The sequence below is a fragment of the Candidozyma duobushaemuli genome (assembly GCF_002926085.2).
Source record: "Candidozyma duobushaemuli strain B09383 chromosome Unknown C_B09383, whole genome shotgun sequence".
Classification (NCBI taxonomy): Eukaryota; Fungi; Ascomycota; class Pichiomycetes; order Serinales; family Metschnikowiaceae; genus Candidozyma; species Candidozyma duobushaemuli.
The window spans coordinates 1,587,005-1,601,270 of NW_020289897.1; the positions used below are offsets into that span (position 1 = coordinate 1,587,005).

At 48.4% G+C, this 14,266-nt stretch overlaps 5 protein-coding genes and 2 non-coding genes across 7 annotated transcripts; 4 read left to right on the forward strand and 3 right to left on the reverse strand. All coding sequences in view use genetic code 12, as the record gives it.

The window, feature by feature from the left end:
- Nucleotides 1–1,574: 1,574 nt before the first annotated feature.
- RDH54 (DNA-dependent ATPase) lies at nt 1,575–4,631 on the forward strand (the record flags this gene model as incomplete). The annotated part of the gene is made up of 2 exons (XM_025482057.1): nt 1,575–1,813; nt 1,910–4,631. 2 exons carry the CDS (start codon nt 1,575–1,577, stop codon nt 4,629–4,631), a joined length of 2,961 nt encoding a protein of 986 aa, XP_025336675.1.
- A 25-nt stretch (nt 4,632–4,656) lies between these two features.
- On the reverse strand, nt 4,657–6,403 carry CXQ87_003583 (uncharacterized protein; the record flags this gene model as incomplete). Its single annotated transcript, XM_025482058.1, has 2 exons — nt 4,657–4,691; nt 4,729–6,403. 2 exons carry the CDS (start codon nt 6,401–6,403, stop codon nt 4,657–4,659), a joined length of 1,710 nt encoding a protein of 569 aa, XP_025336676.1.
- Nucleotides 6,404–6,531: 128 nt separating this feature from the next.
- CXQ87_003584 (uroporphyrinogen decarboxylase) lies at nt 6,532–7,679 on the reverse strand (the record flags this gene model as incomplete). The annotated part of the gene is made up of 2 exons (XM_025482059.1): nt 6,532–7,533; nt 7,593–7,679. The coding sequence occupies 2 exons, from the start codon at nt 7,677–7,679 to the stop codon at nt 6,532–6,534; spliced, it is 1,089 nt and encodes a 362-aa protein (XP_025336677.1).
- Nucleotides 7,680–8,379: 700 nt separating this feature from the next.
- CXQ87_003585 lies at nt 8,380–8,452 on the forward strand. Its single transcript has one exon. It is a non-coding gene; the product is annotated as a tRNA-Arg (tRNA).
- A 7-nt stretch (nt 8,453–8,459) lies between these two features.
- CXQ87_003586 lies at nt 8,460–8,532 on the forward strand. Its single transcript has one exon. It is a non-coding gene; the product is annotated as a tRNA-Phe (tRNA).
- An 82-nt stretch (nt 8,533–8,614) lies between these two features.
- Nucleotides 8,615–11,608, reverse strand: CXQ87_003587 (uncharacterized protein; the record flags this gene model as incomplete). The annotated part of the gene is made up of 1 exon (XM_025482060.1): nt 8,615–11,608. The coding sequence occupies one exon, from the start codon at nt 11,606–11,608 to the stop codon at nt 8,615–8,617; it is 2,994 nt and encodes a 997-aa protein (XP_025336678.1).
- A 1,097-nt stretch (nt 11,609–12,705) lies between these two features.
- On the forward strand, nt 12,706–14,207 carry PHR3 (1,3-beta-glucanosyltransferase; the record flags this gene model as incomplete). The annotated part of the gene is made up of 3 exons (XM_025482061.1): nt 12,706–12,816; nt 12,861–12,986; nt 13,029–14,207. The coding sequence occupies 3 exons, from the start codon at nt 12,706–12,708 to the stop codon at nt 14,205–14,207; spliced, it is 1,416 nt and encodes a 471-aa protein (XP_025336679.1).
- Nucleotides 14,208–14,266: the final 59 nt, after the last annotated feature.

Below are 14,266 nucleotides of genomic sequence, written 5' to 3' on the forward strand. Positions count from 1 at the left end.
ACGGCGAGACCGGATCCGAAAAATCTGTATTGTAGCTCTCGCCCAATGTCGTTGTTCTGGGTTGTTGATGCATGGATTATGAGGTGGTTAGACCAAATTGAGGTGCTGGTTGAAAAATATAACCATGGAGTGGCCATGGCACGAAACCTGCTTTTGCGGCACTCGGAGCACGTCTTTCTGGGGAACTCCGTTTGCAGCTTCCTCGTGTGAGTTTAAGCCCCCATAGGCTGGATTGATAAAAGCGCTACGCCGGCTGTGGACGTTGCAAAACTAGTTACTATTGCTTGACTTTTCGGTTTGGCCTCTTGAGTACGAGTTCGGGAAATGTGCTGTTCTGGTTGGAGGGTATTGGTATGATGCAAGTGTTCTTTGGAGGCCGCCTTGGAATGCCCAGAAAAATTTGAAACTGGGCGACAGGGCCAGGCCAGGTCTTATTGGTTTTTTCATGGATTTCGTGGCTCCGTGAGACTCCGGGGCTTTTGAAATGAAGGGTAGGTTATTGGGCTTAATTTTGGGGAATAATCGGTTTTTGAAATGTCCCGGGTGGTTGTTGCCATGATGTGGATTTTGAAGGCTGGAGAGTTGCCGAAGAGTGATTGGTTCGTCGTGGTTGCTGTAACTGGAAATAGAGGACTACCATGGTGACTCCGGTGCCACTTTTGCACAACCAGAAATCTTTCGGTTTGACACTTACAATCCTGCCAATTGAAGAGTTTGCTCCCAATTTAGGAAGGCCGGAATTGACTGAAGAGATGGTATATTCATTGTGGTGGCTTTGCTGAACTAAACCTACAACCTTGGTGAAGTGCAGTGCTACGCTTTATAACAATGGCTTCGTGGGATTTGGCCTCCTTAGAAATCCAAATATCACAAGGGTACAAAGAGCTGAAAAGTGTCATCACGAACGTGGCTGCTACGAAAGATGAACCACCATGGTGAAGTCCGGTTCTACTGCACTGAATACTCCCTACGGCCATCTCCAATAACCACTATGTTTCTCCATCCCAGAAACAACAAAATTCCGAAATCCTATGCCTAAAGTAATCCCTGCTGCCACCGCTTTCTATTCCCCATCACCCTATGGTGAAAAACGCCATAATGATTTCTTCACCGGTACACCGAAAGCCGACCTGAACCACCAGTTTCCACCAAACCACGCCACAAAGCCTGTTTAAAAAACTTTCCAAAATCTCCCCAAAATGACCCCCGAATCACCACACTTTGCCGAAAGCGGCACAAACGCAACGTTGTATTCCGCTCACCTCGGAACCTCCACAGTGAAAAGTACGATACGGCTGTGCGATGGACCGAGGCACACAAGGTCCCCTTGCCCCAATAATCTCGACATTGTCAAAACAAAAATCAACTGTCAAATTAATAGCTCTTCAAATCCAGAATCAAAATAAATCCAACCGACCCCCCTCCGCTTTTGCCTGTTCGGCTTTTGTGTGTAATAACGGCACGTTGAGCGCAAGGTGTGCGCAAAAGTGAGCCATCGTCACTGAGCTCTTTCTTCTTATAAGGGTCCCTTTCCATCCACAAAAATTCCACACCGATTTCCAAAAAACCTCGTCATGTCCAGCGTCACCACAGGCAGAAAAGCCTGGGAATCGTACTACCACTTTTTCCCCTTCTACATGCTCACGGGCAGAGAGCTGTTGTTGTTGCACCTTTTCGTCATTCTGTTTTTCCTGTTCATCGGCTGGGGCGTCTACCTGTGTTTGCCCGCCTATGTGCCGTTTGTGCTTTCGAGAGGGAAGTACTATTTGACGGGCTCCCAGGAGGCGCTCGGCAATTTTGTGTTGAAGATGAAGTAGATAGCTAGTTAATGAATATCATGCGCACTTAGTACCATGTATCGCAGAGGTAGGGTTCGTGGGTTCAAGGCCCCACGGCCGGTGGGGACTAGGGGAGATATGAAAACGGGGTCTTTAGGGCCCGGGGATTCGGAAAATCCGGTTGGTTTTGCGTCAAACGGCGGGGATGACGGTATTGTTGATGGTGTTGGTGAGAAGCGCTTGACCAAAGAGGGTCCACGTTTGAAGCGGACACAGGGCGTCTTGAGGCGTGGAAATGGAGATTTACGTGGATTGGGAGGTGAAGAATCTAGTGGAAGTACTGGAAATGGCTTACCGGCGCTGGACGCGTCAGAAAGTGGAAGTCTACGAAACCACAACAGTGAGGACACGAATGGTGAAAACGACGTGGAAAAGTCGCCTCCTCTATTCTGTGAATCCACTTCGCCAAAAGCGTCCAAATCACTTTCCCTCTCCGGCCAGCATCGCCGCCTAAACGCACCAAAAACCGGAACCGTCCTCAAAAGACTCAAACTAGACATCAACAGAACAGCCAGCCAAGCCACCCAACCGTCCTCCTCCACAAAACTCTCCTGCCAGTGGCGGAAAAGATCAAACAAAAAGAACAAGTCCTGGGAAGGCGACGGGTTTCTCTATGTGCTGGATTCTGGTGTCGTTCTCAAAGCTGATACTAAGGGAAACGGCACGCTACGAGTTCTAGGGCGATCTTCCAATTCGAACACCAGTGGTCTTCTCGTTCTAGGGCAATTTGAAGCGGAGGTGGACGAAGAAGGCGAAACAAGGCATATTTCAGTCAACCAGCCTGAACCACAGGCGGTTCCTGCTCCCACGAGCTTCAAATCGCCATTTCACGCAAGGGAGCCGAAATCTATAGCTCCTGAAGCATTTTGTCTTCACGATAAGGTCACTGTGGATCCAACACTTACCAGGTTTCTCAGGCCTCATCAGCGAGAAGGTGTGCAATTCATATACGATGGACTTTTAGGGCGCCGTGTGGAAGGCCAGCGGGGTGTTCTTCTAGCGGACGAAATGGGTCTTGGAAAAACACTCATGACCATCACCGTCTTATGGACGCTTCTAAAGCAAAGCTCCATGGGCAAAAGCCAAGACGCACTGAAGGTGCTCGTTTGTTGCCCTGTTTCTCTCATTGACAACTGGCGCAAAGAGTTTACAAAATGGCTCGACAAGAACCGCATAGGTGTGCTTGCATTGAATGGCAAGAACCAGCTGCCCGCCAAGGACAAACAGGATATCAACGGTTTTGCCAAAACCAACGTCTACCAAGTTCTCATCATGGGCTACGAGAAGCTGCTTCTGTGTGCCAAAGAATTGGGTGCTGTTGATTTTGACGTGATTGTATGTGACGAAGGTCATAGACTCAAGAACAACAGCAGCAAGGTTATGAAACTATTGGACGGCCTCGGCGTGGAAATGCGGTTGGTGCTCACGGGAACTCCGATCCAAAACGACTTGAATGAGTTCTACACCATCGCCAACTTCATAAATCCTGGCATTTTGGGATCGCTGGCAGACTTTCAGAAACGCTTTGCCAGACCAATTCTACGAGCTCGTGATGTCAACTGCCTGAGCAGGAATATCATCAAGGAAGGACGGAAGGTGTCCAATGAGTTGATCGAAATCACAAAAAGCTTTACCCTTCGAAGAACGCAAAATGTCATCAGCTCGTTCTTGACCAGGAAAACAGACGTCTTGCTTTTTTGTCCGCCTACAAAGCTTCAAAAGTCTCTCTTTAAGCTTGTGCTCGGCTCGTCTAACTTCAACAAGATCATCAATTCTGACCCCAGAGACGTTCTTGCATTGATTATGGTGTACCGAAAGATTTGCAACTCTCCGTCATTGTTGGCGAAGGATTCCTTCTTCAGTACACTTCTAGGCACAGAGGCCCGGAAACAGCTTGATCCAGCCTCCCTCACCACACGAACAACAGGCAGTAAAATTAATGTTCTTGTTCCCCTCCTTCTTGAGTTTAAGAAACTCGACGAAAAGACTGTTCTTGTGTCAAACTTCACCCAAACTTTGGACTTCCTAGCGACGGTTCTTCTGAAACTCAATATTCAGTTCGTCAGGCTTGACGGCTCAAGTGCTAGTAATACCCGTGATAAGCTTGTCAGTGATTTCCATAAAGCGGAAGGGTTCACCGTCTTCCTCCTACTGGCCAAGGCTGGCGGTGTGGGGTTGAATCTTGTCGGTGCATCTAGACTAGTGCTTTTCGATAATGATTGGAACCCTTCGGTGGATCTTCAAGCAATGGCGAGAATTCACAGAGACGGACAAAAGAAGCCCGTGTACATCTACAGACTATTCACCACCGGCTGTATTGATGAGAAGATTTTCCAGAGACAGCTCATGAAGGGCACGCTTAGTGACATGTTTCTCGATGACAAGTCTGAATCGTCGCTGAATATCTTTGACTTTGAAGATCTCAAGGACCTATTCAATGTCGCCGATACCAACTGCAACACCCACGACTTGATTGAATGCCCATGTTCAGGCGAGGGAGAGAGTCTCGAATCGTCCCAAAAGCAGGATACACAAGACGACACTGATGAAGACGACGAATTGCCGTCTCTGGGCTGGATGAGCGCTCTGGATCTACACAAAATGGCTCCAGATAACAATGCAAAAAAGCAGTCCATCAGATTGGCATTATCCCACTACAAGCATTTTGACCCTACTGAGTGTGACTCCGGTGTGGATGTCCTGGACGAGGTTGTCAACAAGTTGCTACAGAAACTCAAGGAGGAGCGTCTATTAACGTACGTCTTGACACACGTCACCCAAGGATACTCATAGATTAATTATTTTCCCAGGAGCATCTTCATTCTTGCCTCCGCAGCTCTGGCTCGTTGTTCCCTCATGAGGCGTGTCTTTTGCTGGTCCGTCAACTCACTCGTCTCAGATGGACGGTTTTGGACTTTGCCACCAAGAGTGCCACCGGAGGAAAATGTAGGCTTCTTTTGCTCCATTTCTGTCTTTTTCGCCAATTCCTCCTCTATCAAACGACGGTTTTCTGCCTCCTGCTGTTTCTTTTGCTGCTCTTCCTCCTTAGCCACTTCCTCCCTGGTTCTTGGAGGTCCCACTTTAGCAGCAGTCCAATCCGTAAACTCCTCTCCAAGTGTATTTCTTGCAATTTGGAAAGTCTTCTTCGCCGTAGATGTGGAGCTCATCTGAGCGGCGGTCTTTCCAATGGCATTAAGAATGGTTGGGTCTGCTTTTAGATTAACCAACAACACGTGGATCATGTGGTGAAGACCCTGTGATGCAGCATAATGAAGTGGTGTGGGAGCATGAGCATGCTGGTTACCAGGTGTGAATTGGTAATTGGCATCCAATCCATTCTTCTTCAAGTAGTTGATCAACATCGGTGCCTTCAGCTTCTTGAGCAAGTTGATAATCTCTTTTGTATGCTTGTCAGACTCAGAAAGCTCTGGCGCTGGAGACGGTGTTTTCTGCACCTTGGAGATATCTGCCTTCTTCACAGTAACCTTCTTGGCTTTCGGGAGATCCACCACTTGCATGTGAGCGAGCTGGACCCAGGCCCGCTTCAATTCAGAAAGAGTGGCTCTTTTGGTGGTGAACGGAAAATTCCTGATTCGTTTATCGTCAGCTGCCAATGGGGCGCCTTCGTAACCCACCAAAGCCCGCTTGTTTGCCACCGCATTGGCTCTAATAAATACAAAGTCGGCATTTTGCAAATGCGACTTCCACAGATTGAGTAGCTCTCTGACCTCCTGCTGGAGCGCCTGCTCGTTGTACCTTCTTATAGAAGAACCTGCCGAATTGGCTTTTCCTCTGGAATTATCCGAGGCACTCTGCGATCCACCCTGTTTCCTTCTCGTGGTGTACCTGTGGAACGTCTTCGACTCAAGCACATTCACCTGCTGCTCCTGCTTCAGGATCTTGTGGTTGGGCGCTAGACCCTTGAGGTTCTTGGGTGTATGAGAAACAACGGCACCTGCAAAATGGCCTCCTCCAATCATAAGAAGCACAGAAGTGCCCAGCCGCTTGGGCTCCGACGAGATCTGACTCACCTCCTCCAACACGTTTCCGGTATCTAGCGACGCCTTCGAAAAGAGTGCCTTGTACAATCCAAAAGCCTTACCTTGGTCCACCAAGGGGGACTGAAATAGAATGTATGGCGAGTTTGTGTTCATGTGACTCACACTCTGCTCTTCATCCTCGTTCTTCGTAGATAGCTGTTCGAAAATCGTATTAAGCTTGCTGTCCTCTTCGTCCTCTGTTTCACTCTCCTCTGATCCAGATATGCTCTCCACCGATTGGGTCTCTATAAGTTTATCAAATTCATCCTCTGTAAGCGGTGGAAGCGAATTGACCTGTCTCTTGAGATTGAGACGATGAAGATCTGATTTATAGTAGTCTTTGGACTTTTCGGGCTCGGTTTTGGGATCGACTATGTGGTTTTCGGAGTGACTCTGGGTTTGAACTGGAGCGTCATTGACAGCCACAACAGCAGCAGATTCGTCAAAATGAAGAAGGCTTAGACTGTTTTTGACATTCTCGTCCAAGGAAAATATATACAAGTCGTCTTTGGCCACAGAAGTCATCCTTGCTGTGAAGAAGTAGTGGTACGGTGATAGTGGCGCGTGTGCACACCCTTTTAAATGGCTGCAAAGTCTATGGTACACTATTTAGCGGCGATTCTCCTGCGACAGGAATTTTTTTGGTGAGTCATTTAGGCAGACCCGAAACGGTGGCACTCCTTGAGGAAATGCTCGATTTTCTCTGGCTTCATGAAGGGGTGAGTGCCGTGACCAAAGTTGACAATGTAGTTCTGTTTGCCACCGCCGAAACCTTTGATCATTTGCTCCACTTTTTTGGAAATAACCTCGTCAGATCCGTAGATAATGCCGGGGTCGAGGTTACCCTGCAAAGTGATTCTTCTGCCGTTCACAACCTTCACAGCATCCTCAGGCTTATAGAGCCAGTCCAACGAAACAGTGTCGTAACCAGACTCACACAAATCGTCCAAGGCGTACCAGGCGCCCTTGGCGAAAACAGTAAGTGGGATCTTTTCCTTCACACCGAGCTCTGCTAGTCTTGCTGGCAACTTGGCAGCAATCTGGCGCAAGTATGGCAAACAGAATTCGTCAAATTCATTGGGACCGAGCTCACCTGCCCAGGACTCAAACACCTGCAACATCTGGGCACCAGCAACGACCTGCTGGGCCAAAAACTCAATACAAGCGTCGGTGATGGCCTGGAGCAAGGTATGTGATTCCTTGGTGTACTCGTAGATCCACTGCTTGGCGAAACGGAACATCTTAGAGCCCTGGCCCTCGGTCATGTACACTAAAAGGGTCCATGGAGCACCGCAGAAACCTAAAAGGGGCACTCTGCCCTTCAACTTTGTTCTGGTGAGTGTGATAGCCTTGTAAGCCCAGTCCAAGGATTTCAACACATCGGGCTTCAAGTTGACTCTGTTGATGTCCTCGCGAGATCTCAAGGGGTCGGCGAAAACAGGACCCTTGCCTTCAATCATGTTGATCTCAAAGCCCATGGCCTGTGGGATCACCAAGATATCTGAAAAGATAATGGCAGCATCAATGAGACCGTCAAAGTGGTCCACTGGCTGGATGGTGATTTCAGAAGCAATCTCGGCGTCTCTACACGTTTCGAAAAAGTCTCTGCCGCCCTTGACCTCGTGGTATTCAGGAAGATAGCGTCCTGCTTGTCTCTGGGGTTAGTAAGGCTGATATACGAGGGAGCCTAAAATGGGGGTTTTGGTCCACATACCATGATCCAGATGGGTGGTCTTTCGACCTTCTCGCCCTTAGCGGCTCTCAAAATCAAGTCGTTTTTCAATGGTTCAAAAGAAGGCATTTTGGTGTTGGAGAATCTGGAGAAGGATTCAGAGGGTCTCGGGAAATGGGTGGTGATGGTGCACGGGTGTCATGGGGTCCAGCAAAGTCGACATGGCAGTTTTCAAGGGCTGGAGACCTGGCTTTTGGAAAAATAAAAAATGGAATGATTTTAGAATTAAGTAAATTTGGGATTGGCTGTTTAAGTGGGCCTTTGTTGGGGGTGGAAGATAGCCGTAAAAGCAATTGAGGCTCTATCAGCAGCATAGCAAGCAATGTATTGGAACTTTCAATTATTTCAATATTTCACCTGATCTTTCGAAAATAAAGTCCAGCAAAAGAAGGTGGTTGAAATTCTGAAGCCATTTTAAATGGTGTGTTTGTAGCAGAGGCTGACAGCTTTGTACGAGGGATCTCACTATGATTTGGCTGCGAAAGTTGAAGCCTTCAACTGCCATACAAACATGGAAAAAAGAGGCAAGCAATCATTCAGGGCAAACTTCAACACTAAGTAAATTTCACTGATATTTCAAAATCTTTCAACTTGCCCCAATAACGGAAATTGCTGTAACTCTCCCAATTTTGGGTTTGAGGCCATTTCCGCCTCACATCAGCTTATTCAAGATTCACAAATTTGAATGAAAATAGCCGATTTTGCGAGAATTGAGTCTCATTTAAACTGCTCTTCCTGTATATGCAGTGCTTTTTTCCCTCCCAAATTAGCCTGCGTGGCGTAATGGTTAGCGCATTTGACTTCTAATCAAAAGATTCCGGGTTCGAGTCCCGGCGTGGGTTCTTCTTTGCGGTTTTAGCTCAGTTGGGAGAGCGTCAGACTGAAGATCTGGAGGTCCTGTGTTCGATCCACAGAAATCGCATACTTTTTTGCTTCTTTCAATGCTATTCCTACTGTTTTTAACAAAATCATCACATTAACTTATTTCCCAAAACTCCGGCTCATTAAATCTCGACATACCTCGTAACCGACACCAAGCCACGCTCTCTGTTGGCCCAGCTGACCCAGTTGGGTGAGTAGTGAAGAAGCTCATCAAAAGCGGGTATTCTCTCCTTCACATCTTCCTTTTTGTCGGCGATATAGCCAGTCTCACTCCAGTAGCACTCCACATTGATGCCAAGTTTCTTGACCGTCACCTTCGAAGCATCCACCTCGTTCGTGTCAACCACGTCAGGAACCCACTGGAACGCCAAGTGGTACTCCTTGTCCCAGTCAAGCTTGTTCAACTGGATGGTTTGAATACCAGCATAACTCTTGTACAAGTAATTGCCGTCAGCATCTCTCGAGAATCCAGCAGGAACGCCGTTAATTAGGTAGGCTGGCGTGGAGCTATTCTTGTCTGCGCCTTCCCGATACACGATAGCTGTTCTGACAGGCGAATCCTGTGGTCTGGCATCAAAGATCTCGGTCACCGAGTCTGAGACATTGAAATCAATACGGCAATTTCTGTTTTTAGGTGTGAGAAGACGGATCTCTCCCGTGAGCAAACCGAATGGCGAGCTCGTCTCGGAGGACGAATTCTTAAGCACGTCAATGGTCAAGTAGTCTTGCACGTCCTTGACGCCTGGTGCGAGAATGGGGTCCCATGTGGAGGGGTATTCGTAGCGGGAAATGCCATTCTCAATGGAGTTTGTCACTACCTTGAGGTCGTTTTGCTTGACAGAAGGTATGTCCTTCAAGATGTTCTCGACAATAGGGTCCTCACGACCAAAGACCTTGACGGTATCTCTGACGGGGGTGGTATTCAAGTCGAGAGTCTCCAAGAATCTCAACTTGAGGGGGTTGGCCTGGTCGAAAGGATCGGTAAGGTTGAACCTCAACACGCCATAAGCCAAAGTTCCGGCAAGGAGTAAAACGACAATTCTGTTGACCTTGAAAATGAATGGCAAGAAGGGTGCTGCCCAGAATATAGCGAGCGCCTGGGCAAAAATGTAAAATACAACTTGTCCCTCCAAATACTCCTGGAACATCTTATCAAAGCTAGCAAGCATAAGCTCACCGTTGCTGTAAATTAGGTAGGAGGAAAGCGGGACAACAATCAAGAACTGGATCAACCAGTCATAACTGAAGGACTTGGTCTCGTGGACCTCGCACTGCTCTGAGAAACCTGAACCCAACGACAAAGAGGAGCCCACAGAGACGTCATCTTGAGAACCGTAGTTTCTCTGATTTCTCTCGTATTCCTGATCGTGGTGCTCGTTCGAGGTACCCAAGAGTGGAGCAGACTCCTCCTCAGTGCCCTTTGGCTTTGGAGACCTCTTGAAGTTCCATCCGAGCAATCCAATGATAGCAGCCAAGGCCTGAAGGAAGAAAATAAAGCCCACGTGGATCTCTCCGGTGTGATCCGACGATGAGCGGATTTTGATAGTCGAGTAAAGCAAACCGATCCAGGTGAAAAATGAGATTTCAATAATACTGATGAGCTTCTCGTCATGGAAGTGGCCCTTGAAAGGTCTCAAAATCGCATTCAAACCATTCAAAAAGCCGTAGTTGAGAAGCAAGAAGAGCGAAAACAACGTAAACACAAACAGATCTTTTGAGTTGTTCATGAAGAATGGGTTGATGGGGACGAGGATCACGTCAGTAATGAAGTTCAAAAGAATGGCAGACAAAACGACCGAGATAGGAAGCTTGATCACATTGACAAAATTGACATCCCAGTTCTTCTTGTATCTGAAGATGAAAAATACCAATGGAATGCTCACCAAAGGCGCAATCACCAAGAGAACAATGTTGAGAATAAACACGGTATTCATGGAGATGAGGATGTAGTTGTTGAAGATCGAGGTGAAGCCTGCTGGTTCCATTTGACTCTCCGGGTCGGAGTCCAAGCCGATCAGTTTGAAAGCCACTTCCTTGGTGAAGTCAAGGGCAGTAGACAACATGTGCCACTGCGACAAAATGCTGACGCTGGCCACGCTGTCTCTGGTTGTGTGGTATAAGTTTCTGGGCTTGTGGAAGGCAACATCAAGACCTCTCAAATGGCCCTTTTGTTGGTACACGGTGAAATCTGTGTCGCTGTGCACAAGGCCGTTATTGAACCCCTGTTGGAAGATGGACGAGGCGTAAGGGTATCTCACGGCGTTGTAGAGAGACAAGACACCGTGGTCTGTACCACGGAAGAGAATTGCCTTACCACCAGCGCCAGTGCCTTCCAAATTGAGGAAGTACTTTGTCTGCTTGTACCAAGGATGGAACAAGAAGGCCTCGGCGCCGTACAAGCCAAACTCCTCGTTGTTGTTGAAGTTGAAGATGACAGTTCTTTCGGGCTGGTTGGTCTTGTGGGAGGTCAAGTAGTCGAGCACACCCAAGAGAGACGCAATTCCCATTCCGTCATCAGTCACACCGTAGGAGGAAGGCACCGAGTCAAAATGTGCACTAAGCAAGAGCGCCGGCAACGAAGGATTGGTACCGTTGATACGTGCGAGCACGTTGTTACTCTCGTAGTACGTAACAAGTTTGCCCTTGGCCAGTGGAGACAGGTACATGATTCTGTTTTCACCATCCAAGTCATTTTCGTGCTCGGCCCACTCCTTCCGAGCGACCAATTCCTTCACAGTTTTCTCGAGATAATCGTGGACCTCGTCATTGGCCTTCGACGTGTAGGTGTGTTTCTTTCTGGCGATAACCTGGAGATGGAGCCACAGGGAATCCAATATCTGCTTCTCCTGGGGGTCAGTTGGCAACGAAACCGAGGATTCCAACGACAAGTCCAAGTTTGTGAGGAACACGGTGGCAACCACAACAAGGAGTGTCAAAAACGTCAATGTCGTTTTTCTGTAGCGAAACAATGACCTAAACAGCCTCACAAACCAGTTTGCTCTGGGCTGTTTTCTGCCATTGCGAGGAGCAGGGTGCCTCTTATTTTGAGCCGGGGTCTGGGGGGTCCGGGGGTCGTCACTGCTGTCGTTTCGAGGCAGCGCTACCGAAGAAGCCATGTTTATGGAAGTTGTTATGGGGATAATTGCTGGTATGCACCTCTTTGGGTGAGTGTTGACACCCGTACACCACGGAGACCCACCTCCAAGTCCGGTGCTCCGTGTCCCCCGTGTCCAATTTGTTCAGTTTTTTCAGGTATTTGGGGAATTGTCGTTGCTGTCGTCCTGTCAATATTAAAATTTCTTCAATTGAAGGCCTGAGTGCACAGGTTACGCTGTGCTCGGATGGCTGCGAAAAGCAGCGGAATGCTAGTGTGGGGCATCACGAAAGCATATTGTGAGCCCACGGAGGCTTTGGTGTTTTCATATTGTGTTGATATTGAGTGTGGCGCGTGCAGAGGGAAGAAGAAAAAGTGGTTACTTTTTAGTGGTGTCACATTGTGTCTTGGGTGCAGTTGCCCTGTGCTACTGGATGTATAGATAACAGGGAAGTCGTAGATCTTGTGGATTTGATGATGGAGTTGGTATCTCCGAAAAGTAGGTTTTAGCCCCACATAAACATTTCCAGACAATGGCGATCTGCCTGCCTCGGATCCCGAGATTGAAGCGGTCTATTGGTTAGCGTACGGTAGGAAGATGTAGATGGGTTAGGGGTTAGGGGTTCTGAATTCTGTCGTCACCTTAGAATGGTCAGCTATCGCCGTAAAAGTTGACGAAGAACGTGATTGACCAATGTGATGTGTTGAAGGGGTTGAAGGGTGGTAGCTACTTTCCTCTATAAGCTAATAGTACTAAACCTGTCATGATGAGGGAAAGGACTCGAATGAAGGAGGCTTTTGGAGGAAGAATAGTGAAGAAAGGGCCACAATGGCACAAAGAATACTATGCACTTGTAGAAGCACTGGACTGGGGACTTCTCAATGGATTACCTGTTTAAGTATTCCCTTCACCATTCAAACCTCTGGAAAAGGCAACCGAAAAGGCAACCTCTGGAAAAGCAACCTCTAGAAAAGGCAACCTCTGGAAAAGCAACCTCTAGAAAAGGCAACCTCTGGAAAAGTCAATTGCCATCCGAATCGTTTTCGACTGGATTGGTGACCCTGCACTCATACACCTCCCTCACCACTTCCACATTTTTGCAACCATTTCGCACAAGCATGTTTCTTCCTCTTTTCGTCCTATGGGCCAATTTGGCACCTGTTCTCTCATCCATAAGCCCCATTTCCATCCACGGCCGCTACTTCATCGACCTGGTCTCCCAGGAACCCGTATGACCGACAAAACCACAAATCTCCTTCTCAACTAACTCCAGTTCTTCATCAAGGGAGTAGACTACCAACCAGGCGGTTCTTCAGCCACTGACCAACACAGCGATCCGCTTTCGAATCCCGATATCTGCGCCCGTGACATTGCCTTGTTTCAGCAGCTCGGCATCAACGTATGATCCACCGTCCTTATCTCTCTTCTCTACTAACCTCAGACCATCAGGGTATACTCTGTGTATCCAGACCTCGACCACGATGTTTGCATGACGCTTCTTGCTCAGGCAGGCATGTACCTTGTTCTCGATGTCAATCTGCCTCAGCAGTTCCGCCACCTTAACAGGTACGAGCCTTGGTCAACATACAACACCGAGTACTTAGAGAATGTGTTCAAGGTGGTGGAGCAGTTTGGCGGGTACAACAACACGCTAGGCTTTTTCGCTGGGAACGAAATCGTCAATGACCGTGTTTCCGCCAGAAACTCGCCTCGTTACGTCAAGGCGGTGGTTCGTGATATCAAGCAGTATATTGATGCCAACTTGGACAGGAAAATCCCCGTGGGCTACTCGGCCGCCGACGACTTGGACTACAGAATATCCATGTCGCTGTACCTCGAGTGTGTGGACGAGTCTCCATTTGATTCTGCCGATTTTTACGGCGTCAACTCGTACCAGTGGTGTGGAGAACAAACCTTCTATTCGAGCCGCTACGACAAGTTGGTGGAGGACTACGCAGAGTACACACGGCCTGTTTTCCTCTCGGAGTACGGCTGCAACGACATCACTCCTCGCAAGTTTTCCGAGGTTCAGGCCATCTACTCCAACGACATGGTGGGCGTTTTCAGCGGAGGACTCGTTTACGAGTTCACGCAGGAGCCCAACAACTATGGTCTCGTGGAGGTTTTGCCCAACGGCGACGTCCAGCTTTTGGACGACTTCATTGCGCTCAAGTACCAGTTTGAGCATCTTCCAGAGCCCACCTACGGCGTCATGACTCGGTATCTTCTTGCGAATGAGATGCAGTTGAGGAATAGCAAGAAGCAGCAGCAGCAGCTGGCTCAGCCCTTGTGTAAAGGTGAATTCACCAATTTGGCAATCGAGGAGGGAATGCCGCTGAATCCTGCGGTGGAGCTTTTGGGTGGCATCGCTGCTCAACGAGGGAAGTACGTCAAGCTAGATGAGTCTCAGTTACGCTCTTCCAAAAAGGTTTATGGACCTTCAGGAAAAATGTACTTGGCGGCGCCAACGGTACAGATTGTGGAGGATACCACTCTGGCGCCTGACTCGGGAAGAAGAAGAATTCCCCTGACTCCAAACCACGGTATGTTGCACCTCGGCCTGATTCGACAAAGAATCGCCTTGCTTCTCCGAAAGGGCTTTCACCGAGTCCACTACTAACCAGCAGCGTCCCTTTTGCGGCCTTCCATCGTCATTGTCTTGTGCGGTTTGGTATTCCA